Source organism: Pseudophryne corroboree, chromosome 4 (genome assembly GCF_028390025.1).
Source record: "Pseudophryne corroboree isolate aPseCor3 chromosome 4, aPseCor3.hap2, whole genome shotgun sequence".
NCBI classification, from domain to species: domain Eukaryota; kingdom Metazoa; phylum Chordata; class Amphibia; order Anura; family Myobatrachidae; genus Pseudophryne; species Pseudophryne corroboree.
The window spans coordinates 616,770,682-616,785,652 of NC_086447.1; the positions used below are offsets into that span (position 1 = coordinate 616,770,682).

Here is a 14,971-nt window from a genome sequence, read left to right on the forward strand (position 1 = left end):
TACCCTCCCCAGTGGGCGGCGGCATAGCGTTTGCACGGCTGCTAAAAACTGCTAGTGAGCGATCAACTCGGAATGACCCCCTATATGCATGTGTTAGGTTTGTAACTCTCTCCGTCATCATTAGCATGTCCCTGGTGCAGCAAGACCTTACCTTGGATTCACTGGTCCACAAAGTGCAGCGCAGCAGTTAGTGATAATATTGCCATAGCTATATGGATTATAGTTTTCTTTCCCTCTTTTACTTGACCAGGAACCTTTAATCTGCAAGAGTGATACAATGTTAATAAAAAACGAATTGTTTACTGGGGTAGATCATGCTAACAAATACAGGCCATAATAATAAAGGTAAACTCTAAATGCCATGTCACAAATATTTAATTTGGACTCTGACCTTTGTTAGTGCTTACTACAAACTACTGTAATCTAATAATGTTTAAACTTGGGATATGTCTCAATTTAGTAAACTCACAGTTTCATTTTAAACAGACACATTAACTTGGGCAATGACCGCTAACAGAACCTTAGTCTTCTTGGGCTCAATTTGTATAGGGGCTTCCTATACAAATGTCCTACCTTTATATGTAGAGGTCTCTACCACTGTAGAGACCTCTACATATAAAAGGTAGGACATTTGAAATGAAGCAGTCTTAAGTTTCCCTTACTCACATTAGTAATGTACATCCCAAATGAGTCAATTGTGCAATATCTGTGGGAGTGGTGATGCAGATTTAATGTTAATAACAGCCTTGAGATGTTCATATCAAGTGTAAAAATGTGCAATGAGGAATGTACTTTTATATTCCCCTATTAGGACTAGTAGCACTGCAATGTGTCATAAATGACTTGGGGGGAACAATTTTACATACTTCGGATCAGGGGTGTATCTAGGGGTCCGAGCGCCCCTGGCAAAGTAAGGGGCTGCCGCCCCCACCCCTCACACACACACATTTGGAATAAGATGCGAGTATTGGAAATGGGGCATGGTCTTGTGGGGGAAGGGCGTGGACACAATAGTACTTCCAATTCAAATTATGCCACACAGTAGTGTCCCTCATTCACATTACACCGCACAGTAGTGTCTCGTATCCACGTTACACCATCCCCTCCCCCCTAACCCACCTTTCCCACAGCGTGAGCCTAACCCGCCCCCCCCCCCCCCCCCAAAGCCTCTTCAGTGGTGCCTAACACTAACCCACCCTTCCTAATCTCCCTCCCTGCAGCCTAACCCTCCCACGTGGCTTGCCAGTGGAGTCTTTGGCACCAACTCGATCCGGATTTTGGCATTCTGCATCGCTATCTATGTTGGGATGCCAGCATCAGCATTCCGAGCAGTTTCGGGATGCTGGCGTCAGCTTTCCGACCGCCGGGATGCCAAACGCCGGCATCTTGACTGCATCCTGAATGAAATGCTAATGAGCTGCTGTGAGATGAGCCTCAAATGGACCCAGCCATTAACCAAACACCATTAGTTGGATGGTAGAAGTGCTTCCAGGGTGCCATCGCTTCCAAGATAAAATGATCAATTATACAATTAACTGATATACATTTCATTGAACCTGGCCTTGAAATAGGTAAGATATGTATTTTCTTTATTACACTCAACAAGTTAGAGTTTTCGCTTACTTGCTACTTACTTACATCTAACATGCATGAAAATCGTGTAGTTTTCCAGGTACTACAGTCCCTTGTCCCAAACACTGACACTTTTTTATTATCTTCAACAACAAATAGATCTATAGCACTGTGCTATATAACAATTGCTGTGTACCTGGTGACAGTCTGTTACTGCCGGCGCGGCGCCAGTGTCTGTCAGCACCGCACTGCACTAGTGATCAGACTAGTGCCCAGCAGCACCGCACTTGTAATCAGACTCACAATAAACTACAGTTCCCAGCAGCCCTTGCTGCCGGGAGCTCCCAGCAACAAGGGCTGCTGGGAGCTGTAGTTTATTTTGAGTCTGATTACAAGTGCGGTGCTGCTGGACACCAGCGCCGCTCCAGCAGTAACAGACTCTCACCAGGTACAGTCTGACAGTACTGCTTTTCTATCCTTTGGCCGCGGGTGGCACAGCCAGGCGGCGCCCCCTCCTTGCCTGGCACCCCTGGCGAGTGCCATCCTGGCCAATAGGTAGATACACCCCTGCTTCGGATCTACTGAAATGAGGCATAACAAAGGAAAGACTTACATCTTCATTGGTAGTTTGATTTGAACTGATCAAATATGTATGGAAACCTGACAGGCCAACAATTGACCAGACAGAGAAGAAACACACCACAGCTTCCAAAACAGTGATCCATAAGTCAAGGAAGGTACACTTCAGTGCCAAATTATTACACAAACTGTTTAACAGAATATTTCAAGTCTCACAGGACATTATGATCAAACAAAGAATGGTTTCTTATAATGTAACAGGAGAATCCGGTTTGGCTTAAAACTTTAAAATCTAAAATAATAATAAAAAAATAATCCATAATTATAACAATAATAATAATAATAATAATAAAAAAAAAAAACAATAATAAAAACAATTAATAATAATGTGTGAAATACAAAATTTTCACATTTCCTGAAAGAGAAAAGTAAAAAAAAAAATTGACTTTATGTGAAATTTAACATTTGTAACAGTCTCAGAGGCCCAACTGTCAGGCCTTTACCTCTAGGACAGGCATTCCCAACCACGGTCCTCAAGGCACACTAACAGTGCAGGTTTTAGTGATATCCAGGCTTCAGCACAGGTGACTTAATTAGTAGCTCAGTCATTTTGATTTAACCATCTGTGCTGCAGCCTGGATATCACTAAAACCTGCACTGTTGGTGTGCCTTGAGGACCGTGGTTGGGAATGCCTTCTCTAGGATATTGTTTTTACAATCTATCTGCAACAAGGAAGCAGCCCTGACCACAAAATTTGAAGAGATTTCAACAGGACAAATATATTTTTAATTCTAGGGCAATAATAACCAGAAAAGAAACCCTTATACATAAAAGAAAAATAATGCATTTCCAGACAAGTCTTACAGATGTGTCCTCATACATCTTGTCTCAATACGCCACTCAGCGGGAGATGCCTGGCACGAGTGAGCTGACAGGTCCTGTGCAATTCCATTAGCGCTGGGCATCTTTTTTGCCAAAAAATGCGTCTTATCTGCATATGAAAACGTATGTTTTCTAGGAAATCACTATACCATTTCATATGCAGAGACAACCACAACCGCACAAAGAATATAGCCATGCCAAATACCATTTTAATCAGCATAAGCTGCTTGTGCACCCTATTTGCATCATTTTAATGGAAAAAGTCATGCCACTTCATGGTGTAACTAGAAGGGCTGTTTAAAGTGCAGAGAAGCTAGAAGTGAACAACTCTGTACATGACTGTTTCTAACATTCACTTCTGAGCAACATTTATACAGACATCCTATATTGAATTTGCATACACCAAAACATAAAACTATTGTTAAAAGGATATCTTGCTGGACTGTCCTTTAAGGCATTGAGAAATCCTGTTTGTTGAGAGCCTAAAATTGCATAACAGAAGAAAAATATGAGAAATAAAAATACACAAAAATTAAGTACAATCATACATATTTACAAAACAAACCAAGTCCCCCAATACTGTTAAATTAACATTGTATTCTGAAAGAGAGTAATAATGAAAAAAAAAAAAAAAACAATTATTAAGGGAAATATAAGACCGTAAAATTTAGCAGTCTTCTGAAACTACCTTGCCGGGGGCAGGAGAGTAATGTATAAGACTTTGATTTGTTGCCTTAGCAGAAATTAATGATATATTCTCACCGGGGGTATATTTAACATTGTCTTTTGTTAAAACACATTAACTATAGCTGGTATGTATTATTAAGAAAGCAAGAGAAATTGCAAACTGAAAAATGCTGCTCCAATGTCTTATAGGAGAATGTTAATATTTATCCAATGTATCACTCTACGAGGAAAAATGCTTGAATCTGTTATCACATGAAAGAGGGACCATTTAAGATCCCTTCCCTGAATGTTTTTTCTGTAACTATACACCACATTCTCTAATAAGGCACTGCATTAAAATCCAGCAATAGGAGTACCCTGATGTAAGAATAAATAATCGAAGATGCATGTGCCACATGTATATCAAATTCAGCACAGTAATGGTAAATAGGAAAAATAAGATTTTATACCTACCAGTAAATATTTTTCTCCTAGTCCGTAGAGGATGCTGGGGACTCCGTAAGGACCATGGGGTATAGACGGTCTCCGCAGGAGACATGGGCACTATAAAGAACTTTAGAATGGGTGTGCACTGGCTCCTCCCTCTATGCCCCACCTCCAGACCTCAGTTAGAGAAACTGTGCCCAGAGGAGACTGACAGTACGAGGAAAGGATTTTTGATAATCCAAAGGCAAGATTCATACCAGCCCACACCATCCACACCGTATAACCTGGAATATACGCAACCAGTTAACAGTATGAACAAAACAGTATCAGACAACGACTGATCTTAACTGTAACATAACCCTTATGCAAGCAATAACTATATACAAGTCATGCAGAAATATGTCCGCACTGGGGCGGGCGGCACCCAGCATCCTCTACGGACTAGGAGAAAAAGATTTACCGGTAGGTTTAAAATCTTATTTTCTCTTACGTCCTAGAGGATGCTGGGGACTCCGTAAGGACCATGGGGATTATACCAAAGCTCCAAACTGGGCGGGAGAGTGCGGATGACTCTGCAGCATCGATTGAGCAAACATGAGGTCCTCCTCCGCCAGGGTATCAAACTTGTAGAATTTTGCAAAAGTGTTTGAACCCGACCAAGTAGCTGCTCGGCAAAGCTGTAAGGCCGAGACGCCTCGGGCAGCCGCCCAAGAAGAGCCCACCTTCCTAGTGGAATGGGCCTTTACCGAATTTGGTAACGGCAATCCAGCCGTAGAATGAGCCTGCTGAATCGTGTTACAGATCCAGCGAGCAATAGTCTGCTTAGAAGCAGGAGTGCCAACCTTGTTGGCTGTATACAGGACAAGCAGTGCCCCTGTTTTCCTAACCCGAGCCGTCCTGGCTACGTAAATTTTAAGGCCCTGACTACATCAAGGGATTTGGAATCCTCCAAATCTCCCGTAGCCACAGGCACCACAATAGGTTGGTTCATATGAAACGATGACACCACCTTAGGCAAAAATTGAGGACGAGTACTCAACTCTGCTCTATCCTCATGGAAAATGAGATAGGGGCTCTTATGAGATAAGGCCGCCAATTCGGACACCCGCCTTGCAGATGCCAAGGCCAACAACATGACCACTTTCCAAGTGAGAAACTTTAATTCAACTGTTTGAAGAGGTTCAAACCAGTGAGAATTTAGGAACTGTAACACCACGTTAAGGTCCCATGGTGCCACTGGTGGCACAAAAGGAGGCTGGATGTGTAGCACTCCCTTTACAAAAGTTTAGACTTCTGGGAGAGAAGCCAATACCTTCTGGAAGAATATAGATAGGGACGAAATCTGTACCTTAATGGAGCCTAACTTTAGGCCCATATCCACTCCTGTCTGTAGAAAGTGGAGAAAACGGCCCAAGTGGAAATCTTCCGAAGGAGCATTCTTGGCTTCACACCAAGATACATACTTCCTCCAGATACGGTGATAATGTTTCGCCGTCACTTCCTTCCTAGCCTTTATCAGAGTAGGGATGACTTCCTCCGGAATACCCTTCCCCGTTAGGATTCGGTGTTCAACCGCCATGCCGTCAAACGTAACCGTGGTAAGTCTTGGAACACGCAGGGTCCCTGCTGCAACAGGACCTCCCTGAGAGGAAGAGGCCACGGATCTTCTGTGAGCATCTCCTGAAGATCTGAATACCAGGCCCTTCGAGGCCAATCTGGAACAATGAGTATTGTCTGTACTCTTTTTCGTCTTATGATTCTCAATATTTTTGAGATGAGAGGAAGAGGAGGGAACACAGACCGACTGAAACACCCATGGTGTCACCATTGCGTCCACCGCTACTGCCTGAGGGTCCCTTGACCTGGCACAATACCTCCGAAGCTTCTTGTTGAGGCGTGATGCCATCATGTCTATTTGAGGAAGTCCCCAAAGACTGATCTCTGCAAAGACTTCTTGATGAAGTCCCCACTCTCCTGGATGGAGATCGTGTCTGCAGAGGAAGTCTGCTTCCCAGTTGTCCACTCCCGGAATGAATACCGCTGACAGAGCTCTTACGTGATTTTCTGCCCAGCGCAGAATCCTGGTGGCTTCCGCCATTGCCACTCTGCTCCTTGTCCCGCCTTGGCGGTTTACATGAGCCACGGCTGTGACGTTGTCTGATTGAATCAGAACCGGTAGGTCACGAAGAAGATTCTCCGCTTGACGCAGGCCGTTGTATATGGCACTTAATTCCAGTATGTTGATGTGTAGACAAGCCTCCTGGCTTGACCACAGTCCCTGAAAATTCCTTCCTTGTGTGACTGCTCCCCATCCTCGGAGGCTCGCGTCCGTGGTCACCAGAACCCAGTCCTGAATGCCGAACCTGCGACCTTCTAAAAGGTGAGCACTCTGCAGCCACCACAGGAGAGACACCCTGGCCCTAGGAGACAGGGTTATTTTCTGATGTATTTGAAGGTGGGACCCGGACCACTTGTCCAGAAGGTCCCACTGAAAACGTCCTCGCATGAAACCTGCCGAATGGGATGGCCTCGTAGGTCGCCACCATTTTCCCCAGTACTCGAGTGCATTGATGGACTGACACTTTTTTTGGTTTTAACAGGTCTCTGACCATGTTCTGGAGTTGCTGGGCTTTTTCCATCGGGAGAAAAACCCTCTTTTGTTCTGTGTCCAGAATCATGCCTAAGAACGACAGCCGAGTTGTTGGAACCAACTGTGACTTTGGTAGATTTAGGATCCAGCCATGTTGCTGCAGCACTCTCAGGGAGAGCGACACGCTTTTCTGCAACTGTTCCTTTGATCTCGCTTTTATCAGGAGATCGTCCAAGTACGGGATAATTGTGACTCCTTGCCTGCGCAGGAGTACCATCATTTCCGCCATTACCTTGGTGAAAACCCTCGGGGCCGTGGAAAGCCCAAACGGCGTCTGAAATTGGTAATGACAGTCCTGTACAGCGAATCTCCGGTACGCTTGATGAGGAGGATAAATGGGAACATGAAGGTATGCATCCTTTATGTCTAGTGACACCATAAAATCCCCCCCTTCCAGGCTGGAGATCACTGCCATGAGCGATTCCATCTTGAACCTTTTTAAGTACTGGTTCAGGGATTTTAAGTTTAGAATGGGTCTGACCGAGCCATCCGGTTTCGGGACCACAAATAGGGTTGAATAGTACCCTTTTCCCTGTTATATTAAGGGAACCTTGATAATCACTTGCTGTAGACACAGCTTTTGAATTGCAGCTAAAACTATCTCCATCTCTAGGGGAGACGTTGGTAAAGCAGATTTGAAGAATCGGCGGGGAGGCACGTCTTCGAATTTCAGCTTGTAGCCTTGGGATACAATTTCCATCGCCCAAGGATCCACGTCCGACTGAACCCAGACGTGGCTGAAGAGTCGAAGACGTGCACCCACTGGAGCGGACTCTCTCAGTGGAGCCCCAGCGTCATGCGGTGGATTTAGTAGAAGCTGGGGAGGACTTCTGTTCCTGGGAACTGGCCGTAGTAGGCATTCTCTTCCCTCTACCCTTCCCTTTGGCGAGGAAGGAAGAGCCCCGACCTCTTCTGGACTTAGGCGACTGAAAGGACTGCATCTGATACTGTGGCGTTTTCTTTTGCAGTGGGGGAACATAAGGCAAAAAAGTAGATTTACCTGCAGTAGCTGTGGAAACCAGGTCCGCGAGACCTTCCCCAAATAAAACCTCACCCTTGTAAGGTAAAACTTCCATATGCCTCTTTGAGTCGGCATCACCCGTCCACTGGCGGGTCCACAGTGCTCGCCTAGCAGAAATCGCCATGGCGTTGGCCCTTGAACCTAGTAGGCCGACGTCTCTCTGAGCGTCCCTCATCTATAAGACTGCGTCTTTGATGTGACCTAAGGTCAATAAAATGGTATCACTATCTAGGGTATCAATATCAGCTGACAAGGTATCTGTCCAAGCTGCTACCGCGCTACAAACCCAAGCCGATGCTATTGCCGGTCTGAGCAAAGCACCCGTATGTGTATAAATTGATTTTAAAGTCGTTTCCTGTCTGCAATCAGCAGGATCCTTGAGGGCTGCCGTGTCTGGAGACGGTAGCGCCACCTTCTTGGATAAGCGCGTCAAAGCCTGGTCTACCCTGGTCGAGGATTCCCACCGTACCCTGTCCTGTGCCGGGAAAGGATACGCCATAAGAATTCTTTTGGGAATCTGCAGTTTTTTTTCTGGAGTTTCCCAAGCTTTTTCAAATAATGCGTTCAGCTCATGAGATGGGGGAAATGTCACCTCAGGGTTCTTTTCCTTAAACATGTGTACCCTCGTGTCAGGGACAGAGGGGTCATCTGTGATATGCAAAACATCTTTTATTGCAATAATCATATAATGAATACTTTTTGCCACCCTTGGGTGTAACCTTGCATCATCGTAGTCGACACTGGAGTCAGAATCCGTGTCGGTATCAGTGTCTGCTATTTGGGATAGGGGACGTTTTTTAGACCCTGAAGGGCCCTGTGACACAGTCAAAGCCATGGATTGACTCCCTGCTTTTTCCCTGGACTCTGCTTTGTCCATCCTTTTATGTAATAATGTCACATTTGCATTTAAAACATTCCACATGTCCAACCAATCAGGAGTCGGCAACACCGACAGAGAAACCACAATCATCTGCTCGACCTCCTCCTTAGAAGAGCCTTTCGCTTCAGACATGCCGACACACTCGTACCGACACCCCCACACACACAGGGATAATTATATAGAGACAGATCCCCAATAAGGCCCTTTGGAGAGACAGAGAGAGTATGCCAGCACACACCCAGCGCCAACTGACACTGGAAAGACCAACTCCCAGATAAATAGCGCTTTTATATAATTATGTGCATATAATACACCCACTGCGCCCTACAAGTGCCCCCCCCCCTCTTTTCTGCCCTGTGTCACCGTGTTTAGCAGGGGAGAGTCCGGGGAGCCAGCTTCTCTGCAGTGTCTGTGGAGAAAATTACGCTGGTTAGTGCTGAGGGATCAAGCTCCGCCCCCTCAGCGGCGGGCTTCGTTCCCGCTCGATTTTTTAAATACTGGCGGGGGATTTACTATATACAGCCTTTTTAGCCAGTCCTAGAGGTTTAAAATTGCTGCCCAGGGCACGGCGCCCCCCCCCCCCACCCTGTACCCATCAGTGCCTGCCGTGTGTGTAGTGTGTGGGAGCAATGGCGCGCAGCGGTTACCTCAGAGAAGATCTGAAGTCTTCTGCCGCCTTTGAAGTCTTCTTTCTTCTGATACTCACCCGGCTTCTATCTTCCGGCTCTGTGAGGACGACGGCGGCGCGGCTCTGGGACGAACGGCGAGGGGAGACCTGCGTTCTGACTCCCTCTGCAGCTAATGGTGTCCAGTAGCCCAAGAAGCAGAGCCCATCATTTAAGTAGGTCTGCTTCTCTCTCCTCAGTCCCACGATGCAGGGAGCCTGTTGCCAGCAGTGCTCCCTAAAAATAAAAAAACCTAACAAAATTATTTTTTCAGAGAAACTCAGGAGAGCTCCCTGTAGTGCACCCAGTCTCCTCTGGACACAGGATCTAACTGAGGTCTGGAGGAGGGGCATAGAGGGAGGAGCCAGTGCACACCCATTCTAAAGTTCTTTATAGTGCCCATGTCTCCTGCGGAGCCCGTCTATACCCCATGGTCCTTACGGAGTCCCCAGCATCCTCTAGGACGTAAGAGAAAGCAGCATTTACTTTCCCTACCTGAAGTTATAGGTCTTAAAGAATAATGTAAGGAAAGCTGTCCAGTGACCAAGTTCATTGCTCTGATTTATTTTAAAGGTAAAAAAATAGTCCAGTAAAAAAAAAAACTTTAGTACAAAAGAGCTCCTATTGTTTAGAACCCTAATGATAGCAAGAGCTCTTTATTGATATGAGTGTAATATGAAACTTTTCATATCAAACCTTTATCCTTGGGACAGCTGATCATCAGAGAGCTGCCCTTGATGAAGATTAATACAGTCTGATAAAAATTGACAGATACTGTATCTGTGAGTTCATTGGTGAGGTTAGTCAATGTATTGGGACATTAGTGCACATCTTAAGAGAAATATCTCTGGATGAGAAAAGGGCCCATTTAGTCAAGAGTACATCTGCATTTCTCCGGCAGGGTCCACAGGTTATCCACAGGATAACATTGGGATATGATGAAACGACAGCGGATTTGCACTAATCGGTCAAAGATTTTCTGCCTCCCAGCATGCAACGGGCTCATCCATATATGCCCGGCTCCTGGCTCAGGCAAATCAGTTTTTTTGTTTGGAGCGGCAGGAGCCGGACCATGGTCAGAGGGCTGCTCGTTTTTAGCAGCCCTAAGCTTTCTTATTTTAATAGTCTTACTATTTTTTTCTTGAGTGATCTTTCTAAAAAGCGTCTTAGAAAGAGTCGCTCCAACAACTCTCCGCCGGGTCGCGACAATGCTTACCCACGAGTACAGTGCTGTTTTGGTGGGCGTCTGTGTCGGATATACCGGCAGGCCCAGCAGACATTACCAGGCTGTGGCCGGAGCACGGGGAGAAAGTAAAGCATTGGTTACGCTTAGAAGGGGAATACGGACACAGCCACACTGTTTTGGGAGGAGACTACCAAACAGTTGCTGACGCGGCTGCCACCTCGGGTGCACCAGCGCTAGGCCTTAGGAATCATAGGCTCCAGGAATAGTATGAGGCCATGATCCCTAGGGTTGATGTCAGCAGTGGGGAGTCAGACGCTCTCCTGGTCGCCCCTCCCCCCGGTTCATGACCAGTTTCCTCCGTGCCTCCCGCCATGAACTGTTTTCTGGCTTCCATCTCAGACGCTGTATACGAAGGGGACCCAGTCGCAGCATAGGCGGCTGTTTGACTGGTGCATCTGTGTTCACTGAGTGTCTGTGTTCACTATAGGTTCATGGAGCGGCAGTGTGCACTAGTAGCGTCTGGATACACTCAGCATTCGCAAAACGTATTGATCGGTCCTGGAAGCGGGGTGAGTCTCTCTGTATCCCAATCTACCGAGAATGGAAAATACAGCACTAAGTCTCTTTTAACCTTTTGTGTACGAATAGTTAGATAAGTGCCTATTGCATACGAGTCTGTATACTATTACTGTGGTTTCTTTCGTTATGCGTCTGAATATGGTAGATCTGTTTAAACATGATTCAGTAATATGTTCTCCTGCATACTTAAAATGTATTTGTAGTTGATGATGTGCTCATATTGCTTATTATACTAATGTATAACGTGACTGACTGATAGTGATTGCTGACTTTATTATATAGTCTGCCAGTTATTTTCTATTACAATCCTCAATGCTGGTGCATAGCAGGGTAGGGTCGGATTGTATGTTACTTTAAAAAAGCTTAAAGTGATTACAGTCACAAATTGTGTAGTGCACTGTGGAAGTTTTGATTATTTATCATGTCTAAGAGCGGCAAAGGTGAGAAAGATACACTCACGGCAACATCAACACTCATATCATGTTTGTCTTGCAAAGCTGGGTTAACCTCTCAGGATCTGGTTCAGGATGGTTTGTGTGCATCTTGTTTAGCTTTCACCAGGGTCTCTTAAAAAAATACAAGGCAGATTCAGGTGCAGGTTGATCCACCTTGGCCTGTGTTTACACAGACATTATCCAGTATAGCTGAACGGATATTTCCAACTCCTGTACCAGGGATAGGTTACACGATTAACACTTACATGCAGCTTCCCACCTGCAGTTTATCACTTCCAGCAGCAGCCTCTCAAAAGAAATAGTATGAAAAGCCAGTGCCAAGTAATTCTTCATCCTCACAGGCTACACGTTTCAGATGTGGATTCATCGGAGAATGAAAGCTACATAAACTCTGCTTTGGCATACGAAGAGGAGGAAGGTCTCAGCTCAGTGGATATAGCAGAGTTAATTAAAGCAATGAAAGCCATTCTATCCTTAGAGGATTCAGCAGAGCCTGTGTTAAAAACTAAGGCACCTGTGTTTAAACGTCCCAAAATACTTAAGACTAGAGATGTGCGGTGGGCACTTTTCGGGTTTTGTGTTTTCGTTAAGTGAACTGGAGGCACTGTGCAATGTATAATGTAAATTGGGGGCTCTGTGCATCATGTAATGTGAATTATAGCACTGTGTGACACATAGGGGTTTATTTACTAAAGTCCCGATTTTGTCCGAGTTTTTTTTCTTCTAAGTGTCATCTCGGAAATTTACTAAGCACAAATATAGAGATGTGCGGCGGGCACTTTTCGTGTTTCGTGATCCGAAACACAAAAATGGAATTACATTTTTGTGTTTTGGATCTGGATCTGGATTTTGGAAAAAAACACATTCTAAAAACAGCTAAAATTACAGAATTTGGGGGTAATTTTGCTCCTACGGTATTATTAACCTCCATATAATTAATTTCCACTAATTTCCAGTCTATTCTGAACACCTCACAATATTGTTTTTAGGCCTACAAGTTGCACCGAGGTGGCTGTATGACTAAGCTAAGCGACAAAAGTGTGCGGCACAAACACCTGGCCCATCTACAATTCCCAACAACAATTCCCAGCAAGCTGTACTGAGTCTGCTAATTATCATATAGGATTATCATGAATGCCTAGCCATAGGTATGTCTAGTGGAACAACAATTCCCAGCAAGCTGTACTGAGTCTGCTAATTATCATATAGGATTATCATGAATGCCTAGCCATAGGTATGTCTAGTGGAACAACAATTCCCAGCAAGCTGTACTGAGTCTGCTAATGATCATATAGGATTATCATGAATGCCTAGCCATAGGTATGTCTAATGGAACAACAATTCCCAGCAAGCTGTACTGAGTCTGCTAATTATCATATAGGATTATCATGAATGCCTAGCCATAGGTATTGTCTAGTGTATTAAATATTATTAGCAGATTTATTCAAGTTTTATTTGTAGTTATTTGGGGAATGTGTAATGGTTTCATCCCTACTCACCATTTGTTTGTTTAAGTTTTATTGCTCCAAATGGGTGATGGGCTAGGGGAGGGTCCAATCAATCAATGTGCTTACATACACATGTTTGGGCTTTATATTAGTGTGTAGTTTAGCTGAATTAGCGTAGCTGAATCATTTTTGGAAGAAAGATTTCAAAGGGAGAAAATTTCTAAGGGTGTCGTCTGGGACTTATACTGGACGGAAACTGCATGGAAACTCCAAACAACAGCAAATAAATCATCACAATCCACCAATACTTGGACTGCAGCTACAAATGTTTGTACACACCTATTATTCTCCAAACCTCACTTACCCAGGAAACTATACACTCACTTTCTGCAAAAAAACCTGCAATACAACTTTTACTCTGACCCTGCAAATACCTGGAAAACAAATGTTTTATTGAGAAGCATATTTGATGAAGTAACACTGACCTGTGGTTTGCCAACACTGTGTAATTTTCCATCTAACATCAACAAATATTTGATTTACTGGTAATCTGTACATATTAACATAATTTTAAATACTTGCAAATCGTATTTCTTTCTGCAAACTTCACTGCTCTCTCATACAGCCACCACTCCTCCTCCTATTCTCATTTTACTACCAGTTTACACCCCATCCACACTATGGCCAGGCTGGCAAACCCCATTACTCATTGTCTTTCTAATCCTTTATTCTGTCCCCTGTTACCACCTCTATCCCTCTCTCCCAGTCTCCTACATCTCATCCTCTCCTATCTGCCTCCCTACCCCTCTTCTGTTTCCCCATTGCAATTCACTTCTGCCCCTTCACACCATTTATACCCCACCACTCAACCCTGCTCTCTCCCTCCTCTGCCTGTCTCCTCACCTCTCCTCCACCAGTATCAAACTGCACTCCCTCCCTGTCTCACTCATGCAGTCTCCCTTCCTAGCCAAGGCCCCAGCACCATCATCACACCCTCTTTATCCTTTCCTTCCAAATTACTCCTACCTCAACGCTACAGCAATCCTGATAATCTCATTCACATCTCTCCCACAAACTCATACCCCCTATCCTGTGCACTCTGGAATGCCAGATCTATTTGCAACAAACTGGCCCCCACTCATGACCTTTTCATTTCCAACTCCCTGCACCTCCTGGCCATTACAGAAACCTGGATTACTCCTCATGACACCACTTCTCCTGCTGCTCTCTCTGCTGGGGGCCTCACATTCTCACACACACCCCGACCCGGGGGTCGCCATGGGGGTGGTGTTGGGATCCTTTTACCCTCAAGCTACACATACCAACTTATACCTCCAGAACCTTCTCTTACATTCTCTACATTTGAGGTCCATGCAATACGCCTCTACCAACCTACTAATCTTCGAGTTGCTGTAATTTACCGTCCACCTGGCATTTCCTCCAAATTCCTCGACAACTTTGCTTCCTGGCTACCTCACTTCCTCTCTTCTGAAATTCCCTCCATTATTCTAGGTGATTTCAACATCCCTATCGATAACCCCACAAAATCACCTGCCTCTAAACTCCTTAACCTCACCTCTTCACTTGGTCTCTCCCAGTGGACCACCTCACCCTCCCATGTGAACGGGAGCTCACTGGATCTGGTTTTCACTCACCGCTGTGATATTTCTGATTTCACCAATTCCCCTTTTCCCCTCTCTGACCACCACTTGCTCTCTTTCAACTTATCTATCTCTGCTTCCCCATCTCTCCCTCCTAAGGCTACCACCACGAAACGTAACATTGAGGCTATTGACACCTCATCCCTATTTGACTCCCTTCTCTCTCCTCTTCTCTCTCTCACATGCCCTGAACAAGCCACATCCCTATACAATGCATCTCTTACTTCTGCCCTTGACTCTGTTGCTCCAACCACTATTCACCCTCGCAAATCAACACCT

At 45.0% G+C, this 14,971-nt stretch overlaps 1 protein-coding gene across 7 annotated transcripts in view; it reads right to left on the reverse strand.

Moving 5' to 3' along the window:
- The window catches only part of ZDHHC14 (zinc finger DHHC-type palmitoyltransferase 14), a 336,275-nt gene that overhangs the window by 43,511 nt on the left and 277,793 nt on the right, over window positions 1-14,971 (reverse strand). For all 7 annotated transcript variants that reach the window (XM_063917666.1, XM_063917664.1, XM_063917662.1 and 4 more), the window contains 3 exons: window positions 3,468-3,516; window positions 2,186-2,288; window positions 152-261 (listed from right to left, as the gene is read on the reverse strand). In XM_063917666.1, coding sequence (XP_063773736.1) covers window positions 152-261; window positions 2,186-2,288; window positions 3,468-3,516 — 262 coding nt within the window. The remainder of the gene's footprint in view (window positions 1-151; window positions 262-2,185; window positions 2,289-3,467; window positions 3,517-14,971) is intronic.